This window comes from Megascapheus bottae, chromosome 23, assembly GCF_031878675.1.
Source record: "Megascapheus bottae isolate mThoBot1 chromosome 23, mThoBot2.hap1, whole genome shotgun sequence".
In the NCBI taxonomy this organism is placed as follows: domain Eukaryota; kingdom Metazoa; phylum Chordata; class Mammalia; order Rodentia; family Geomyidae; genus Megascapheus; species Megascapheus bottae.
Window position 1 is genome coordinate 25,876,370 of NC_143531.1, and position 15,349 is coordinate 25,891,718.

General features: G+C 43.8%; 1 protein-coding gene across 3 annotated transcripts in view; it reads right to left on the minus strand.

The window, feature by feature from the left end:
* Positions 1–15,349, minus strand: part of Gab1 (GRB2 associated binding protein 1) — an 85,227-nt gene that overhangs the window by 12,815 nt on the left and 57,063 nt on the right. For 2 of the 3 annotated variants that reach the window (XM_090356902.1, XM_090356903.1), the window contains exons 2-6: positions 14,928–15,222; positions 8,821–9,037; positions 2,780–3,384; positions 1,963–2,048; positions 1,154–1,457 (exon numbers count right to left, since the gene is read on the minus strand). In XM_090356902.1, coding sequence (XP_090213028.1) covers positions 1,154–1,457; positions 1,963–2,048; positions 2,780–3,384; positions 8,821–9,037; positions 14,928–15,222 — 1,507 coding nt within the window. Of the gene's footprint in view, positions 1–1,153; positions 1,458–1,962; positions 2,049–2,779; positions 3,385–8,299; positions 8,381–8,820; positions 9,038–14,927; positions 15,223–15,349 lie in introns of all 3 variants that reach the window. The other variant, XM_090356904.1, reaches the window with a different exon arrangement.

Genomic DNA, 15,349 nt, shown 5'->3' on the forward strand with positions numbered 1-15,349 from the left:
GCCTAGGCACTGCCCTTGGGCTTTCTCAAGGCTAGCACTCTACCATATGAGCCACTTCCAGCCTTTTCTGTGTATATATAGTACTGAAGAATCATAGTAGGAAAGTACTCTACCGCTCCTGCCCCACTTAGCTTTTCTTTGCTCAAGACTGGCACTCTACCACCTGAGCCACATCTCCATTTCTAGCTTTTTAATAGTCTCATTGACTGTCCTGCTCAGGCTGCTTTCGAATCACAATCCTCAGATTGTATCCTCCTGAGTAGCTGGAATTATAGGTGTGAGCCACCAGTGCTCACCTTCCTTTTCTTTTTGTTTCTTCTTTCCTCTCTTTTCTTTCTCCCCTACCTTCTTTCTTTCCAGTACTGGTATTCAAACTCAGAGCCTTATACTTCTAGCAAAATGGTTTACACTGGAGCCGTACTTTTTTGCCCCCGTCTACTTTAGAATTTAATATTACGTACAAATTCCAGTGTAAAAGAAGAGACCAGGAGAATTTATTTATTCCCTAGCTAGGAAGAAGAATTCTTTACAGTTGTTATATGCATTTTAAGGCATTCTTACTATTCTCAAATAATTACATTGAGTACATTAATAATCTTAACTCTGCTGTTACTAAATACTCTGGAGAAAAGGTCACAAAATAAAAACTAGAAGCTGTATCTAGTTTGCAGAAATGTTGGATTTACACTATAATTTTTTTAACCCACAAATGATCTGATAACAATTTTTTAAAATCAAGAGATGATACTTACAAACACCTAGATTTCTATCTTCTCTTGGGAGGCCATAATTAATCCCAAAGTTTCACAAATCACCAAGGGATTGCAGGCAGGTAGGCAGGCATTAAAGCACTTTGGTTAGGCTAGGTGAGGCAGATCCAGCGCCTCCTGACTCTTCTCCCATGCTGCCTGCAGCAGCCTCTGGGTAGTTTCGTTTGTAACCTCTACTCTAGAAATTGAGCTCTGAATCTCACCTGGCCATCCACCTATGAACCTATAAATAGCAGGATGGCTTAACTTAGGTTGGTGACCCAGATAATATGCAATGTTTCAGAATGTCTAGACCCAAAGCAATTCTATTGCGTAGCAACCGTTAATTGCAGAACTAACTTTGCACTCTGCCACCATTCTCGTACCTGCCAAATTTCCTTTACCTTTTCTGTCCGGCTTGAGGTTCCTGTCCACTGGAGGTGGTTCACAGTCTGCCACAGGGACTGGCCTTCTGGGAGGGGTCTTTGGGCTGGACCTGAAGCCCATATGAGCGGGAGGAGGGACTTGCATTCCAAAGGAAGAGAAATCAAATGTTCCTGGAGTCATTGGCACATAATTTGCTTCCTGAATTGGTTCGGTAAAGCTACTGGAATGTTGTCTTGGTGGCGAGTTGGGATTCATCGGGACGTAGTTTTCATCCAGCTCCTCACTGGACGCGCTCCCCACGGTCAACACATTTCTGATTTTCTAAAACACACACACGTTTTGTCTTTTAGTAAGCAGTCACTGTCTGACACACAAGCACAATAGAGAGGCTGATTCTTTTTTTCTGACGTTCAGCTTAAGTTTTATTGTAAAGGTGATGCACTGAGGGGTTTCAGTTATGTAAGTCAGGTAAGGAGTATATATCTTTTTTATTATTGTCCACCCCCTCCCTCCTTATCTCCCAGTTTTCTCCTCCTGGTCCCCCTCCCCCCCAAATTGTAGAACTCATTTCCAATTACTGAATGGGTTCACCCTTTGTCTCACTGTTCCTGTGCCTCCCTTTCCCCTCCTGAATCAGGATATTGTTTCGCCTTATGGTACTCAGCAGGAAGCTTTTTTTTTCCCCCCTATGTATGTGGTACCGAGGAATCTGGGTTTTTGTGTGCATGCTAGGCAAGCACTCTACCACTGGGCCAAACTCCCAGCCCAGCAGGAAGCTTTTTGACAATGAAATAGTCTGAATAATCCCAAGAACAATTATACTTACAAAGTGGTTATGGAAGCCTTCAAGCGAACTAGACCTGTCGCTTGGAAATGTTCGTGGAATATCATAGCAGTCTTGGGAAATGGCATCTAGAAGAAAGAACAAACACTCAACATCTCTTGTGTGTGACACTTTCATGGCCAATGAACCAGCAAAAAGCTAGAAGCAGAACTATGGTTCCAATGGTAGAATGAAAAAGCTCCGGGAGAGCGCTTGGGCCCTGAGTTTTGAGCCCCAGAACCAGCACAAAATATAATGAGTAAATAAAAACGTTAAATTACTTATGTAGGAAGAAGACAACAGAGCCCCGCACATGTGACATGGAAGCTGGCATAACAGCACACGAATACAGCCAAGGGGTGGACTCAGAGACTGGAGGTAGCTCTGTAAGTCCTCTGTCCCAACAAACACCTCTCACCCAGGAAGCAGAAAGTGGAAGGGAGGGGAAAGGGGAGGAAAAGGGAGAGGGAGAGGGGGAGAAGAGGAAGGGAAGGGGGGGGACACATGCACACAGGCAGACACAGACAGACGACAGACAGACAGACAGACAGGCATCGTGAGGCTGGAAGAGGATGCTAAAGCCATCCTCCCTCGGAATGAGAACTCATCTCCTCCCTCCCAATAGAGCCAGCACACACATTCCTCCAGAGATGGACTGCAACTCTGACTACGAGATGGGCGGGTGGCTGAGCGGGGACAGGACTATAGCATTGAGGACAAGAGGAAGGTGGTGAAGGCCTGCTAGACCGGGAGGCGCCACCGTCGAGAAGGACTCTTCCACCACTAGCCTCCCCTAGGGAAGACGCCGCCCAGAGCTGACCTTTGCGCAGCTTGTTCAGCTCCACGGTGGAGATGGTGTTACTGCGTGACGGCGGCACCACGGCGGCGGCAGGGATGCAGTAACTGCTGTCGGTGTCCGAGGCCGCCCGTGGGATGCTACAGGTGTCCACGGGAGAGCGGTCAAGACTCGGGTGCGGTTTGGGCGGCCGAGGTGGAGGGATGTCTGGAATACCTTCTAGCTTGGCCGTCTGCCCCAGGGTGCCTTCTGGAAAGGTCCGTGGGATCTGGTAAGTGTTACCAGGTGTGGGAGGAATGTCATAACTGATGGCCACGTGTCTCAGCTGAGCCTCCACACTGGACGTGCCAGAGGGGGTGTTGAACACGTACAGCTCTCCGTCGGCTTCGGCACTGGATGGAGATTCCTTTGGCAGCACGTCGTGAGAGTAGCTCCGGGGCAGGTTGTAAAGGCTGGAGTCCACGGACAGGGGCGGCGTCCGCACGGGTGGGGAGTCATACATCAGCTGCTGCTGAAGAAAGCCGTTCACGCCGTGCTTGCCGTGGGAGGAGGCGGTGCTTTTGTGAGCAGGGACATTGTCATTGCAGTCTGTTTCAGAGGAAGTGGACCTTGCCGAATCCGCGTGGGCCCTACACAAAAATTGTTGACGACAGAAGAAAATATGGTCAAAGCACAAGGCTAGATAGTTTTGGCAAACATAGTCATCGTTAGGCAATCAAAACACATTTTTTTTTTGCTCTCCGATTTCTTTGTGTGTGTGTGATCCATACAATTTAAAGCACAAATGGTCTTCAGTTTATTATTTTTTATGATTATATAGCAGACAACAAAACCACCACCACAAAACCGCCAGAAGCATTCTCCAGAATTCCTGTTCTGCCCACACCCCCAATTCTACCTAAGAAATCCACACCTAAAAACCACAATCCCCTAAGCACTACAATTAGACATTACAAAAGTCTCAGGAAGGAAAATGGAGAAGGTACAGACACAGGAAAAGTATTTCCTATGAACGAGCATGCGAAAGCTGGCGCCAGTATAGAAAGTTGATTCACTGCTCTTTAATTCATGGCTCTGCCTGTGGCAAACTTGTTCTTCCTAAGCAAGACCTATAAGAACCTGTTCACAACTCACCTCGTGTATCTATCTGCCCTTCCACTAAGCTTCTGTTTAAAAAAAAAACAAAAAACATTTAGCCAACACTAGGAAGAACAGATAGCATAGAGTTATATTACCCATTTCCCACAACCGTAATAAAACTCACTTGAGGCTCTCTAGCTCTGGGTACAGTCTCAGTCTCTTGTATTATGAAGTCACATAAGCCAGGATGAAATGCCAGTAACACAGCATGTCCTCACTTCTCCGTGATACACAAGATACCTGAACTATACCTATAGGTGTTATTCAAGGTCCTGTAGAAACCCAAACTCCCTCTTTTCAGTGTTCTTCGGATTACTCATCTCCTTTGTTCAGTGACTGGCTTCCATCTCCTGTCTTTCTACCTAGGAATGCCTACCAGAGTTTCATCTTTTTGTGTGTGCATGTGTACAGGGCCTGGGGCCTGAACAGAGGTGGGTGCTATCATAAGCTCTGTGCTGAAGGATGGAACTCTTCTATCTGAGTCACAGCTCCACTACTGACTTTATTTTGGGGGGGTAGGGGGAGTGGGAGGAGTGGTTAGTCAGAGATAAACAAGTTTCATGGGCTTTCCTCCCTGAGCTGGTTTCAAACCATGATCATTAGATCTCAGCTTCCCAAGTACCTAAGATTACAGGTCACCGGTGCCCGGCTCAGAGTTTAATCCTTCAGGATTTACAACACATGCAACAGGAGAATTTTCCTTTCTCACATCTTCACTTTGGGGAGATGCTGAGTGTTCCCGTCGTCACACTGAACTGTTTGAGATTTCCTCTTGATTATCCTTGAGTGTCCTCGCGCCTGTGTTCCTAACCAGATCCAACTCACTTCTCAAATTGATTTCTTCCTGACTTGCACTGCAAGAAACTCTTACGCTGCCAGCAGCAGCCAAGACAAGGTGGCAGGAGAAGGGACAAGATAACGGATTAGAAGCCTCTGCCATTCTAACATGGTGAATGAAAAGAATCTGGAATCCAGGAAGAGATTCAATTCTGAAGACAGAGAGACATGAAGCCAAAAACCATGAAGAGGCGGCAGACTATCCTGGCAGAAGCCCAGGCTTGTCCATGAGTTTCCAACTGCAGGAGGATAAATGGACGACTTCAACACAATACAGATGGTCTTGCCTATTAGACTACTAACCCTAGCTTTGGGAACAAGCCCACAGGACACACTGACCTTAGCGCCAACACAGGAATGTGTGAGGCAGGGAGAGGTGGGTGTGAGAAGTGGCGTCCTGTAGCTCCACAGATCCCAGAGAACGCACATGGACCAGCATGGAGTGACTCTGAGGATAAGGCCCATGGTGGCTGGACATTTTGCCATGGAATTCAGGCATCAGACAGTCACCTTAAGTGGCTGAGAAGAGGGAAGTGTCTGACAGGAACCCACAGAGAATCTTAAGACTGTGGGAAGCAACATTATCTTCTTAGATGCCAGAGGCTTGGGATTTTTGGCCAGGACACAAGGCAGAAGGGTAGGTCTGTGGCTGCTGTCTTCCCCCTCCCCGGGGGGGGGGGGGGGGAGTGACTGCAGAAGCAACTCATAATCCTAGGCAGAGGGCTGCCAATTCGGACAGCTGAGTGGACAAGAGGTATGCAAAGAATCCTGTACCCTGAAATGATTTGATAATTAACCCAGTCACTACACAGTATTAAGTAATATGCAAGAAGGCATCAACTGAAAGGCACAAGAGATTGCTATCTCTGCTGTAACTTGGCCCCCAGTGTGAAAATCACAATGAAAAAAAAAAATCCCTTATTCTCTGAGTAACCACCAAGTCTCCCTCAAAAGCAAACAACTCTACAATGAAGGATTTAAGGGGCAGTGGAAAGACGGTAGAGCCAAACAGATTCAATAAGTGAATGATAGGAATGGGCAATGAGAAAAGCAAATGATGTTTAAGACACCCGAACAAGTTCAATGAGGACATAAACAAATAAACAAACCAAAACCCAACAAGATAATTTCAAACAAACAGCTGAAAGAAATAAAGACGATGGGGCTGAGAGTTTGGCCTAGTGGTAAAGTGCTTGCCTAGCATGCACAAAGACCTGGGTTCGATTCCTCGGTACCACATACATAGAAAAAAAAGCCGGAAGTGGTGCTGAGGCTCAAGTGGTAGAGCTCCAGCTTTGAGAAAGTCCAAGGACAGTGCTCAGGCCCTGAGCTCAAGCCCAGGACTGGCAAAAAAAAAAAAAAAAAAAAAGAAATGAAGATGATGTAGGATATGAAAGAGAATTCAGTAAAATCAAACAGAAACCTTGAAAATAAAGAGCTCAAGAGCCCAAGGTTAAAGACTTGATAAAGGGCCTCAGTAAAAGAACCGAATACATTCAAAGTAGGGTCTCGGGGGTTGAAGAGAAGAATTAGAAAATAAAAAACAAATGGAAGAATCAGCAGAACTAAATGATACTTTCCAGAAGACAAAGTGGCAGCATCATGTGTAGTAAGTCTTCTTGCTCTGACTAGCGCATAGTTCAGAAAACTGTCAAGTTATTTCTAATACGATGATAAGGCAGAAGTGTGAAGGAATCTCTGTTTTATAGTATGTTGTTGAAACCCCACAGAGACATCTGACCCAACTCACGAGGCTGGGAAAACACTCCCTGGTGGAGTACCTATGTATGAAGAGTCTTGCAAGATGAACCAGGAGTTTTTGAGGCCACTCTCATCCATCCAACACCTTCCACTACAAATAACTTAGGCTCACATTCGCTCCTTCTAAACAAGACTTAATCGCAACTCCAAAGGACACTGGATCTGAGGACAAATGCACCTTGCACACTCATTTTGTACCTTCAGGGCATCCAACCTAACAAGAGGCATATGTGAATATTCCATAAACCGTTGTTACATAATCATTACTTTGGCAAAGTACACATGGCACATGTGTCCCGGCAATAATAAGGGCACGATTTCCACCACAACAGGAAATACATGAGGCTAGCAAAATGCATGAAAGACACCCATTGAAAAGGAAAATGCCCTATGTGTAGCTGTTGGCTTTTAAGGAATGACATTAGAAAGTAATAGTGGATCTTCATAAACTCAAATCTTAAGTTAGTAGCACAGGTATAAAAGAAAGTTTCGAGTGTATAAATTTCAAATACTCACAGCAAACAAGCACAATCAAGTTAGAATTTGATATTATTGACTAGTGTTGATTTATAAAATTTTCTTGCTCTTACAAGTAAAATCCCAATACAACAAATACATAGAACAACATCCTTTTTTCTTTTTTTTTTGGGGGGGGGGGTGGGTCATGGGGCTTGAACTCAGCCTGGGTGTTGTCCCTGAGCTCTTTAGCTCAAGGCTACTGCCCTACCCTTGAGTCAAGCCACACTTCCATTTTCTAGAGGTTAACTGGAGATAAGAGTCTCAGGTTCATTTGTGCCCTGGCTGGCTCTGAACTGTTATCCTCAGATCTCAGCCTCCTGAGTAGCTAGGATTACAGGCATGAGCCACCACGCCCAGCTTCAGAACACCATCCGTAGTTTCTAAGTGTTTCTATCATCTTGGAAGATGGTTCATGTGAATTGTGTTTGTAGATCTTAGCCAATCTACAAGAGCTTTGACTTTAGCTCAAGTAACAATCATGTTTACATGTGAAAAGTTCTCCATCATTTCATAAGCCCTGCTTTAAACCTTCCTCGTGTCTACAGATGGAGACACTGACTCACACCTATAATTCTAGTGATTCAGAAGGCTGAGATTTGAGAATCTAGGTTTGAAGCCAGCCCAGATAGACAAACTTGACAGCCTATTATCTACAATTAATCATCAAAAAGGCAGAAGTGGAGGTGTGGCTCAAGTGTTAAAATTAAGAGTGCCAGCCTTGAGCAAAACACTAAGTTACAGTTCAAGCCCTAGTATTGGCACAAACACATGTGCACACACACACACAAAACTTTGCATATCTAACATACAACTTATCCCCAGGTTTATACTATAAATAAATATGCCAACTGATGACAGTATCATCAATGATCACATAGCTGTCAGCTGAACGGGCTGATTGGCATGTTGATTGTCATTTCCCTGCTGCTTTAAATAGTAACTTCCTTCTCCCAGCCCCCAACTTCCTCGGTAATTTTAAGGCTTCCAACTACTCAATAGCAAATGCCAAGGATGATCAACTTAAAATACCAGAAAGCATAGAAGAATAGAGGAATGCACAAACAAATTTGGGAAAAGCTTTATGACCCCTTCTGGAGTACTATATTTTTACTTTAAAAAAAAATCTATGAAGTTGAGATTTGGGGTTAGGCCATAGCTCTTAGTGATGTATTTGATTCCATCAAATTTCATGAAAACCAAATTCACACATTCCATAGGCTTTGCCATAGTGGGATTTTACCTGTACGATTCATTACTCACACCGATCCAAAACTACAACACACTCACTGCAATGGATTCGTTTTGCTTTCAAAATCTTCTAGCAGGAGGTATTCCTCTCCTTCTTCAGAAACAAAAGATGACCCTTGGCTGGTTTACAATCACATAAGAAATGGAGGAAGATCACCATTTATGACTGAGTGAAATCTGTTCAGCAAGTAACACCGTGAGTCTGTAACAAAGCCTGTCAAATAGTCCCAGTTTTCCAAAAGGAGTCTGCAGGTACAATGTTCCCTGCCATAGACAGCTAAAGACTGTTTCTCAAGACAGACTCCCAAGATCCAGTCATTACTAGAGGCATATATAGAAGCTTGAAAGAAACCCACAACATAAGCTCAAAGGTACAGCTTCTTGTAAGCCTTCATGTCACGGTTTAAAAAAACCAACAACACATTAAAGTTTCACAAAGATTTTACAATGTAGATATGTTCACACATCCCCAAAAATGTGTATGTGCACGCACACACACATACACACACACACACACACACACACACACACACACTCACACACACGGCTATGCCCTTTACCTGATGGGTTCAGGCTTCTTGCTTTGACAGTTGATCAGCAAGAGGTAGTCTTGGGGATCATCCTGAGCTTCGGGGTGTGGAGGAAGGCCGATGAGCTGGTAGGAAGGAGGTAGAGCAGCCGGGGACACATCCACCTGGGTGTGGGTCGGTGCGGTGTTCACAGCGAAAGGTGAGTCGGCAGGTGCCTGCGCGGAGCTGCCCAGCGGCTTCACAGGCTCTGGAATACCCAAGCTGAACTGTCACAGTCTGTCACCTCATATCAGCTGCTTTTGTTAAACCACGATAAAGTTTAAAACAAACTGTCTCACCCTATAAAAGCAGAAGGTTGACAATGCCTATTAAAACAAACACGATGAATGCCTGGGTCCTAGCTACTCATTCAGGAAGCTGAGACAGGAAAAAATCAACAGAATGTGGATGTATGAGGCCAGCCTGGGCAACTATGACCCGTGTCAAACAACCACCGAACAATCACCTGGGTGGCCAGGTGTACACAGGGCATGGTTGGTTCTTGCCCAAGAGATTTAGAATTTCCCACTAGTTCAGGCATCACGGCAAGACCACAGTTCACCTCAGCTTGAACGGCCTGTAGTTTTGAGTCTACTGAAAATGAAGGCATTCTACAATCCTAGCAAGAGGCATCTTTGGCCCCTACCAAAAAATATGCACTCTCTCCAATGATTTTAGTGTCTGAATCACTTTCCCCATGTTAATTTGACTATATACATCCAGCTCTGTGTACTTGCATAGAGCTATATCATTGTATCAAAACATTCTCTAACTTAAATTTCAAACACATGTGACTTATGCCTATTTTAGGCTACAAGCAAATGAAACGGGCCATTCTGCTCCTCTTTTTTTGTGGGTTTGACCCACTGCTTTTTCCAAGAAAAAGGGTTTGCTTGTCTATGGAAAATCATTTCCTGTTCCTTAATTCAGAAGGCACATAGAGCAATAATACCTATTAAAGGCCCAATAAACTACTAACACAAACTTGTGTGTGTGTGTGTGTGTGTACATGTGTGTATGTACTGAACTCAAGGCCTACGCATTGTCTCTTAGCTTTTGTGCTCAAGGCTGGCACTCTACCACATGAGCCACAGCTTCTCTTCTGGCCTTTTGCTGGTTAAATGGAGGTAAGTTTCGTAGACTTCTCTGCTTGGGTTGGCTTTAAACCTTTGGTCCTCAGATCTTAGCCTTCTGAGTAGCTAGGATTATAGGCGTGAGCCACTGGCATCCAGGTTGGAGCAAACTTTTAACTAAGAGTTATTTAGATAGCTAGTAAGCATTGTTAAGGAAGGCTTTCTAATCAGCAAGTTTTCAGTGCAGTGATTCGATGAGATACATTTAAAAAAAAAGAAAAATACATAGGCCCAAATAGGCCTTTGCCAAATGCATAGCTTATCCCATTGACAACCATGATGTCTGGTCATGTCTCTCAAGGTAGAGAGCCTAAGTAACATCTTTGAGATAGTCAAACTAGTTACTTTAAAACAATGAAGTGGCATGGGGCAAGCCTTAGGACTCCATCTTATTCTTCTTTACTGGTAAAGAAGCACGTGGCAAAGCAACTATGGCAAGTTCTCTGATTCATTAATCACTAGCTTGCTGCATTCTGATATGCAACAACACAACCCTTGACTGGAGACAAGAAGTCTTTCTTCTGAACATGTCCTGGATCTGCCCATGGAATTTTCTACTTTCTACAATAAAAGTCTTATTTCCACCATGAAACAAAAACAGGTCAGGGTGACTCTGGTTCTACTGATTTGCCTCATTTACTGTGTTGGTTTTTTTTTTTTTTTTCCTGTAAAGAGAACCATCTTTAATCTATGTTGAGCTTAGCAAATAAGTCTTTTTTTATGAATGTGAATGGATACAAACAAGAAACAGCAATGATAGCTGCAAACTGCAGCTTTTCTTTTCCTTCCTTCCTCTTTCTTTCCTTCTTTCTTTTCTTTTTTCCTTTCCTTTTTGGTGTTAGTCCTAGCGCTTGAACACAGGGCCTGGTCACTGTTCCTGAACTCTCATGCTCAAAGCTAGCACGCTACCACACAAGCCACCATTCCCCTTCTGGCTTTTAATTGGAGATGACAGACTTCCTGCCTGGGTTAGCTTCAAACTGTGACACTCAGATCACTTTCCTGAGTAGACAGGATTATAGGCATGAGCCATCAATGTCTGGCTAAGTTGCAGTTTCATGAGCTAATTTCATCAATTACAGAAGATCCTCAATCATTGCACGCTATGTGTACTGTGCTTTAAGGAGAAAATGTATCATATTTGTTATGACTCTCAACAGAATGGGAAGACATCTTAGAGACGTCAATCCTTAGGCAATGCTGACAAATACTGTAATTTTGATGCAGATGGATGAAGGGATCAGAATCATCGGGCATGTTAGAAAACTGGGTGTCTGGGCCCATCCAATGACATCTAATTAATCAAAATTGAAAATGTATGCTAAAAGCTGGGAGCTGATGGCTCATGCCAGTAAATCCTAGCTACTCAGGAGGCTGAGATCTGAGGAGCACAACCAAGAAAGTCTGTGAGCCACAAAACAATATTCAACAGCACAGTTAAGATCTCAGTCCTGGGGCCGGGAGTTTGGCCTAGTGGTAGAGTGCTTGCCTAGCATGCACGAAGACCTGGGTTCAATTCCTTGGTGCCACATACTTAGAAAAAGCCAGAAGTGGTGCTGAAGCTCAAGTGGTTGAGCGCTAGCCTTGAGAAAAATCCAAGGACAGTGCTCAGGCCCTGAGCTCAAGCCCAGGACTGGCAAAAAAAAAAAAAAAAAGATCGCAGTCCTTCAAAGTAACAATGGATGCCTCAATTAAAAAGCAAATAAAAGAAATTAAGGGCCCTGATTAATGATTTTCTGCTATACAAGAAAGGATATTCTAGTATACACTTAAATGTTCACTTAGCTACAAAAGGAAAGACTATCAAACAGAAAACTGTACTCGGTTTAAAATTAAACTACTCTAATTTAGGCATTGGAAGAAAAGCAAAAATACGTCTGCTTTCTAATCTTGTGAACTAAACCCAGCCCAGGGGATTTAAAGCCCTTTTCCCACCACTCTTTCCCACCACACAGCTTCCCAGCATTTGTTTGTTATTTAACAGTTTCTACCTTAGGGTTGTAGAAACAAAGAGAAATCTCACTTCCAAGAAAAACAAAAGAAATTTTGTTTCTACCCTTGCTCCCATCCTCTAAAGAAAAGACCAGAAAACCCACAGATAGTTCAACAAGTTAGGATTGGAAAACAAGAGCTCGCCTGCCAGCACAGAAGATTCAATAATATCCGTGGTCACCTGGACCAGCGGAAATAACACGCAAGTGGTATTTTGAGAGGTTCCTGGAACCAAAACACAGGTCAACTTTTTCCTTCCCCTTTTGTTTTTCAGGGGAAAATGAGTTATTCTCATAGGGACTATGGGGTAGTTATTTTCTCAGACTGGAAACCCAGACATGTCTGTTTCTTCCCACATCTGGCTTGAAAACTGGCAGCAGTCCGTTTCCACACCAAGAAACATGGTGAGTCTCAGAACTGGGATGAACCCAGGGCTGGGGGGACAGATCTAGGGGCAGGAAGAACAAAGCAGTCCGTTCCAGTGAGTGGTGCTGGGGTCTGTGTGGAAGCAAGAGAATAGAAAACAGGTGGGGGAGGGGGGCGGGAATCAGTGGAGAAACAACATTTTGAGTCCTACTGTGTCACACCGAGTGGTATGAATGCTAGAAAGATTAATAACAGTGCTTTGCTGCTTAATATTTGATGAGAACCTTCTGATCCTTTAACTGTGTTTGATCTCTCTTTTTGTGGTTTTTGTGTGGCTAAGACAAAATCCAGGGCTTTGCCTAGGCTCGACTTGCCTCCCTGCACTGTGCCTATCTATTTATTTTTGTGGTGATACTGGGGCTTGAACTCAAGGCCAGAGTGTCCCATAATTTCTTAGTATTTAGCTGGAGATAAAAGTCTCGACAACGTTCTCACCCAAGCCGGCTTTGACCCTTAATCCTCAGATCTCAGCCTCCTTAGAAGGTATGAGTTATCAGAGCCAGGCTAAGCTTTTTGTTTGTTTGCTTTTTAAAAACATTTATTAAACTCAGCTACTATAAATACATGAGCACGTACAGTGGTTATCTTCAATCACCCTAGCTGCTTCCCTACAATGAATTGAAAACCCAAATAAGAATACCATAAAGAGGGGCCGGGAGTTTGGCCTAGTGGTTAAAGTGCTTGCCTAGCATGCATGAAGACCCGGGTTCAATTCCTCAGTACCACATACATAGAAAAAAGCCAGAAGTGGTGCTGAGGCTCAAGTGGTAGAGCTCTAGCCTTGAGAAAGTCCAAGGACAGTGCTCAGGCCCTGAGCTCAAGCCCAGGACTGGCAAAAAAAAAAAAAAAAAGAATACCATAAAGATATTTTTTTGGGCTCCCTGATACTACATAATGAAAAAAACATTCATTTTTTATATATTTAATTCAACACATACTTGAACATAGTATATATTTTAAAATATTCCTGAGTGTGGCTACTACTTGGAAGACTTAGCCAAGAACTTCTGAAAAATGTAAACAATAGGGCTTAAAACACAAATGCAGTTGTATTTAGACATACCTCCTGCACTAAATGTATAAAGTAGCACAGGCCTACGATCCTTGATAAGGGGTTGACAAATCTCAGAGTCTTGTCTCCAATTAACCAGCAAGGAAGCCAGAGGAGTAGAGCTATAGCTCAAGTGGTAGAATGGCAGTCTTGAGTGAAAAAGCTAAGGGAGAGTAAAAGCATTCTGAATTCAAGCCCCAAGACTGGTACGTACGTGTACGTGTGTACACACATACACGGAAAGTATCAGCAAATTACTCATTAAGGGTAACAAACAGTCACAGAAATGACTTATGACTGGCACAGCTGTTCTTGGTCCTCAACCCTCAAGCACATATCAAATTTGATTAATCATGCCATGCACTGGGCTTCTCCTGATGTATATTGTGAAGATTAAAAAAAACTTATGAATTAAAGAGTTTCACTCAAAATCTAAATGTAATTCTAATCTTTTTACAAGGACCTAAAAGTTTTATTCCCAAAAAGGTCACTGTGACCCACACTTTCTGACTTTAAAGAAAAAAAAAATCGCTAAAAATATGCCACCCAGCACAAAAACAAAGTCCTTGGCACATTCTCGGGGATGGTCGGGGATTTCAAATGACCTGAGTTTTCCCAGATCCTTTTAAGACTCAATCTCAGTTCATTTTCTGTTTTGTGGCGTTTCTGAAGTTTCCTCCTTCAGCTGGATTTTGTGTCTCCCTGTCCTACTGGATTAACTAGAAACTTTGTGAAGATGACAGTCCTGTTCACATACACAGCACTTCACGAGTGGATGGTCACACTCATCGGCATTTGTGACACCTTTGGGGGGGTATTATTTTAGTCATTTTGCATTAGTCAATGCTATCTCTGTGAGGCTTATCCTTTATCTCCCTAACTTGTCACCTAATATTTAGTATGCACTCAACAAATGGCCACAGCCCAGGCAACTGATGGCAAACTCCAATAACTGGGTGAACGAATAAATCCATTTTCTAAAACAGATCAAGATAAGGTTCCTTCACCTTTCTCAATGGTCAGAATCGTTTTCAGCCCAGAGTCTGTGCCTTAAAACTTGATAACTTAGGGGAGTGGAGATATGACTCAGTTGGAAAAGCACCAGCCAATGGACAAAACATCAGGTACCAAGTTCAAAACTAAAGAAAAAAGGGCCAGAGGTTGGCCCAAGGGATAGAGCACAAACCTAGCAAGTGTGATGCCCTATGTTTAAACCCCAATGCCAACAAAATTAAAGTGCATAGAAGTTTCTGCACTCTGTGGGCTCATGCCTGCAGTCCCAGCTACTCAAATGGCGGAGCTCTGGGGAATCAACTTTGAACCCAGCAGAGGCAGAAAAGTCTAAAAGTGTTCAGTGCTGTTCCTCTCAGCCATGTTCCTATTATGAAACAACCCCCTGTCCTATGTGGCCGAAATAACGAAGATGTTTTACAACATGGCTAAAACCGTAGCAAGCCCAGGGGAGCTGGAGCTGAGCCACACACATCTGGGCTCACCTTCTTCCGTGGGGTTGAACCCACAGATGTCACAGATGCAGCGAACCCACTTGTTCATCTCCTCCTCGCTGTCGGCCACCAAGTAGAAGATGCGGTCGATGGTGTTGATGTCGAAGATGTAGCTGTTCTCAAACTCCTTCTTGTTGAATGTCAACCCGGCATCCACTTGCTGGCACAGATTCAGATCAATGATGCGGATGGGTTTCTTGGCGTGGTCGTTTTTGTAGTATTCCAGGACATCGGGGTCTCCGGTCAGACGGCCGCTGCGCAACACAAACCATCTCCTCTTCCAGGCCTAGGAGCAAGCCAGGCAGCCGTTAATAGAACAGAACTAGCCTTCAAGGTGGTGCATGGTGAAACACTTAAGGCAGGTGTCCTGACACTTATCTCCAAATGACCAGGCAAAAATAAATAAATAAAAT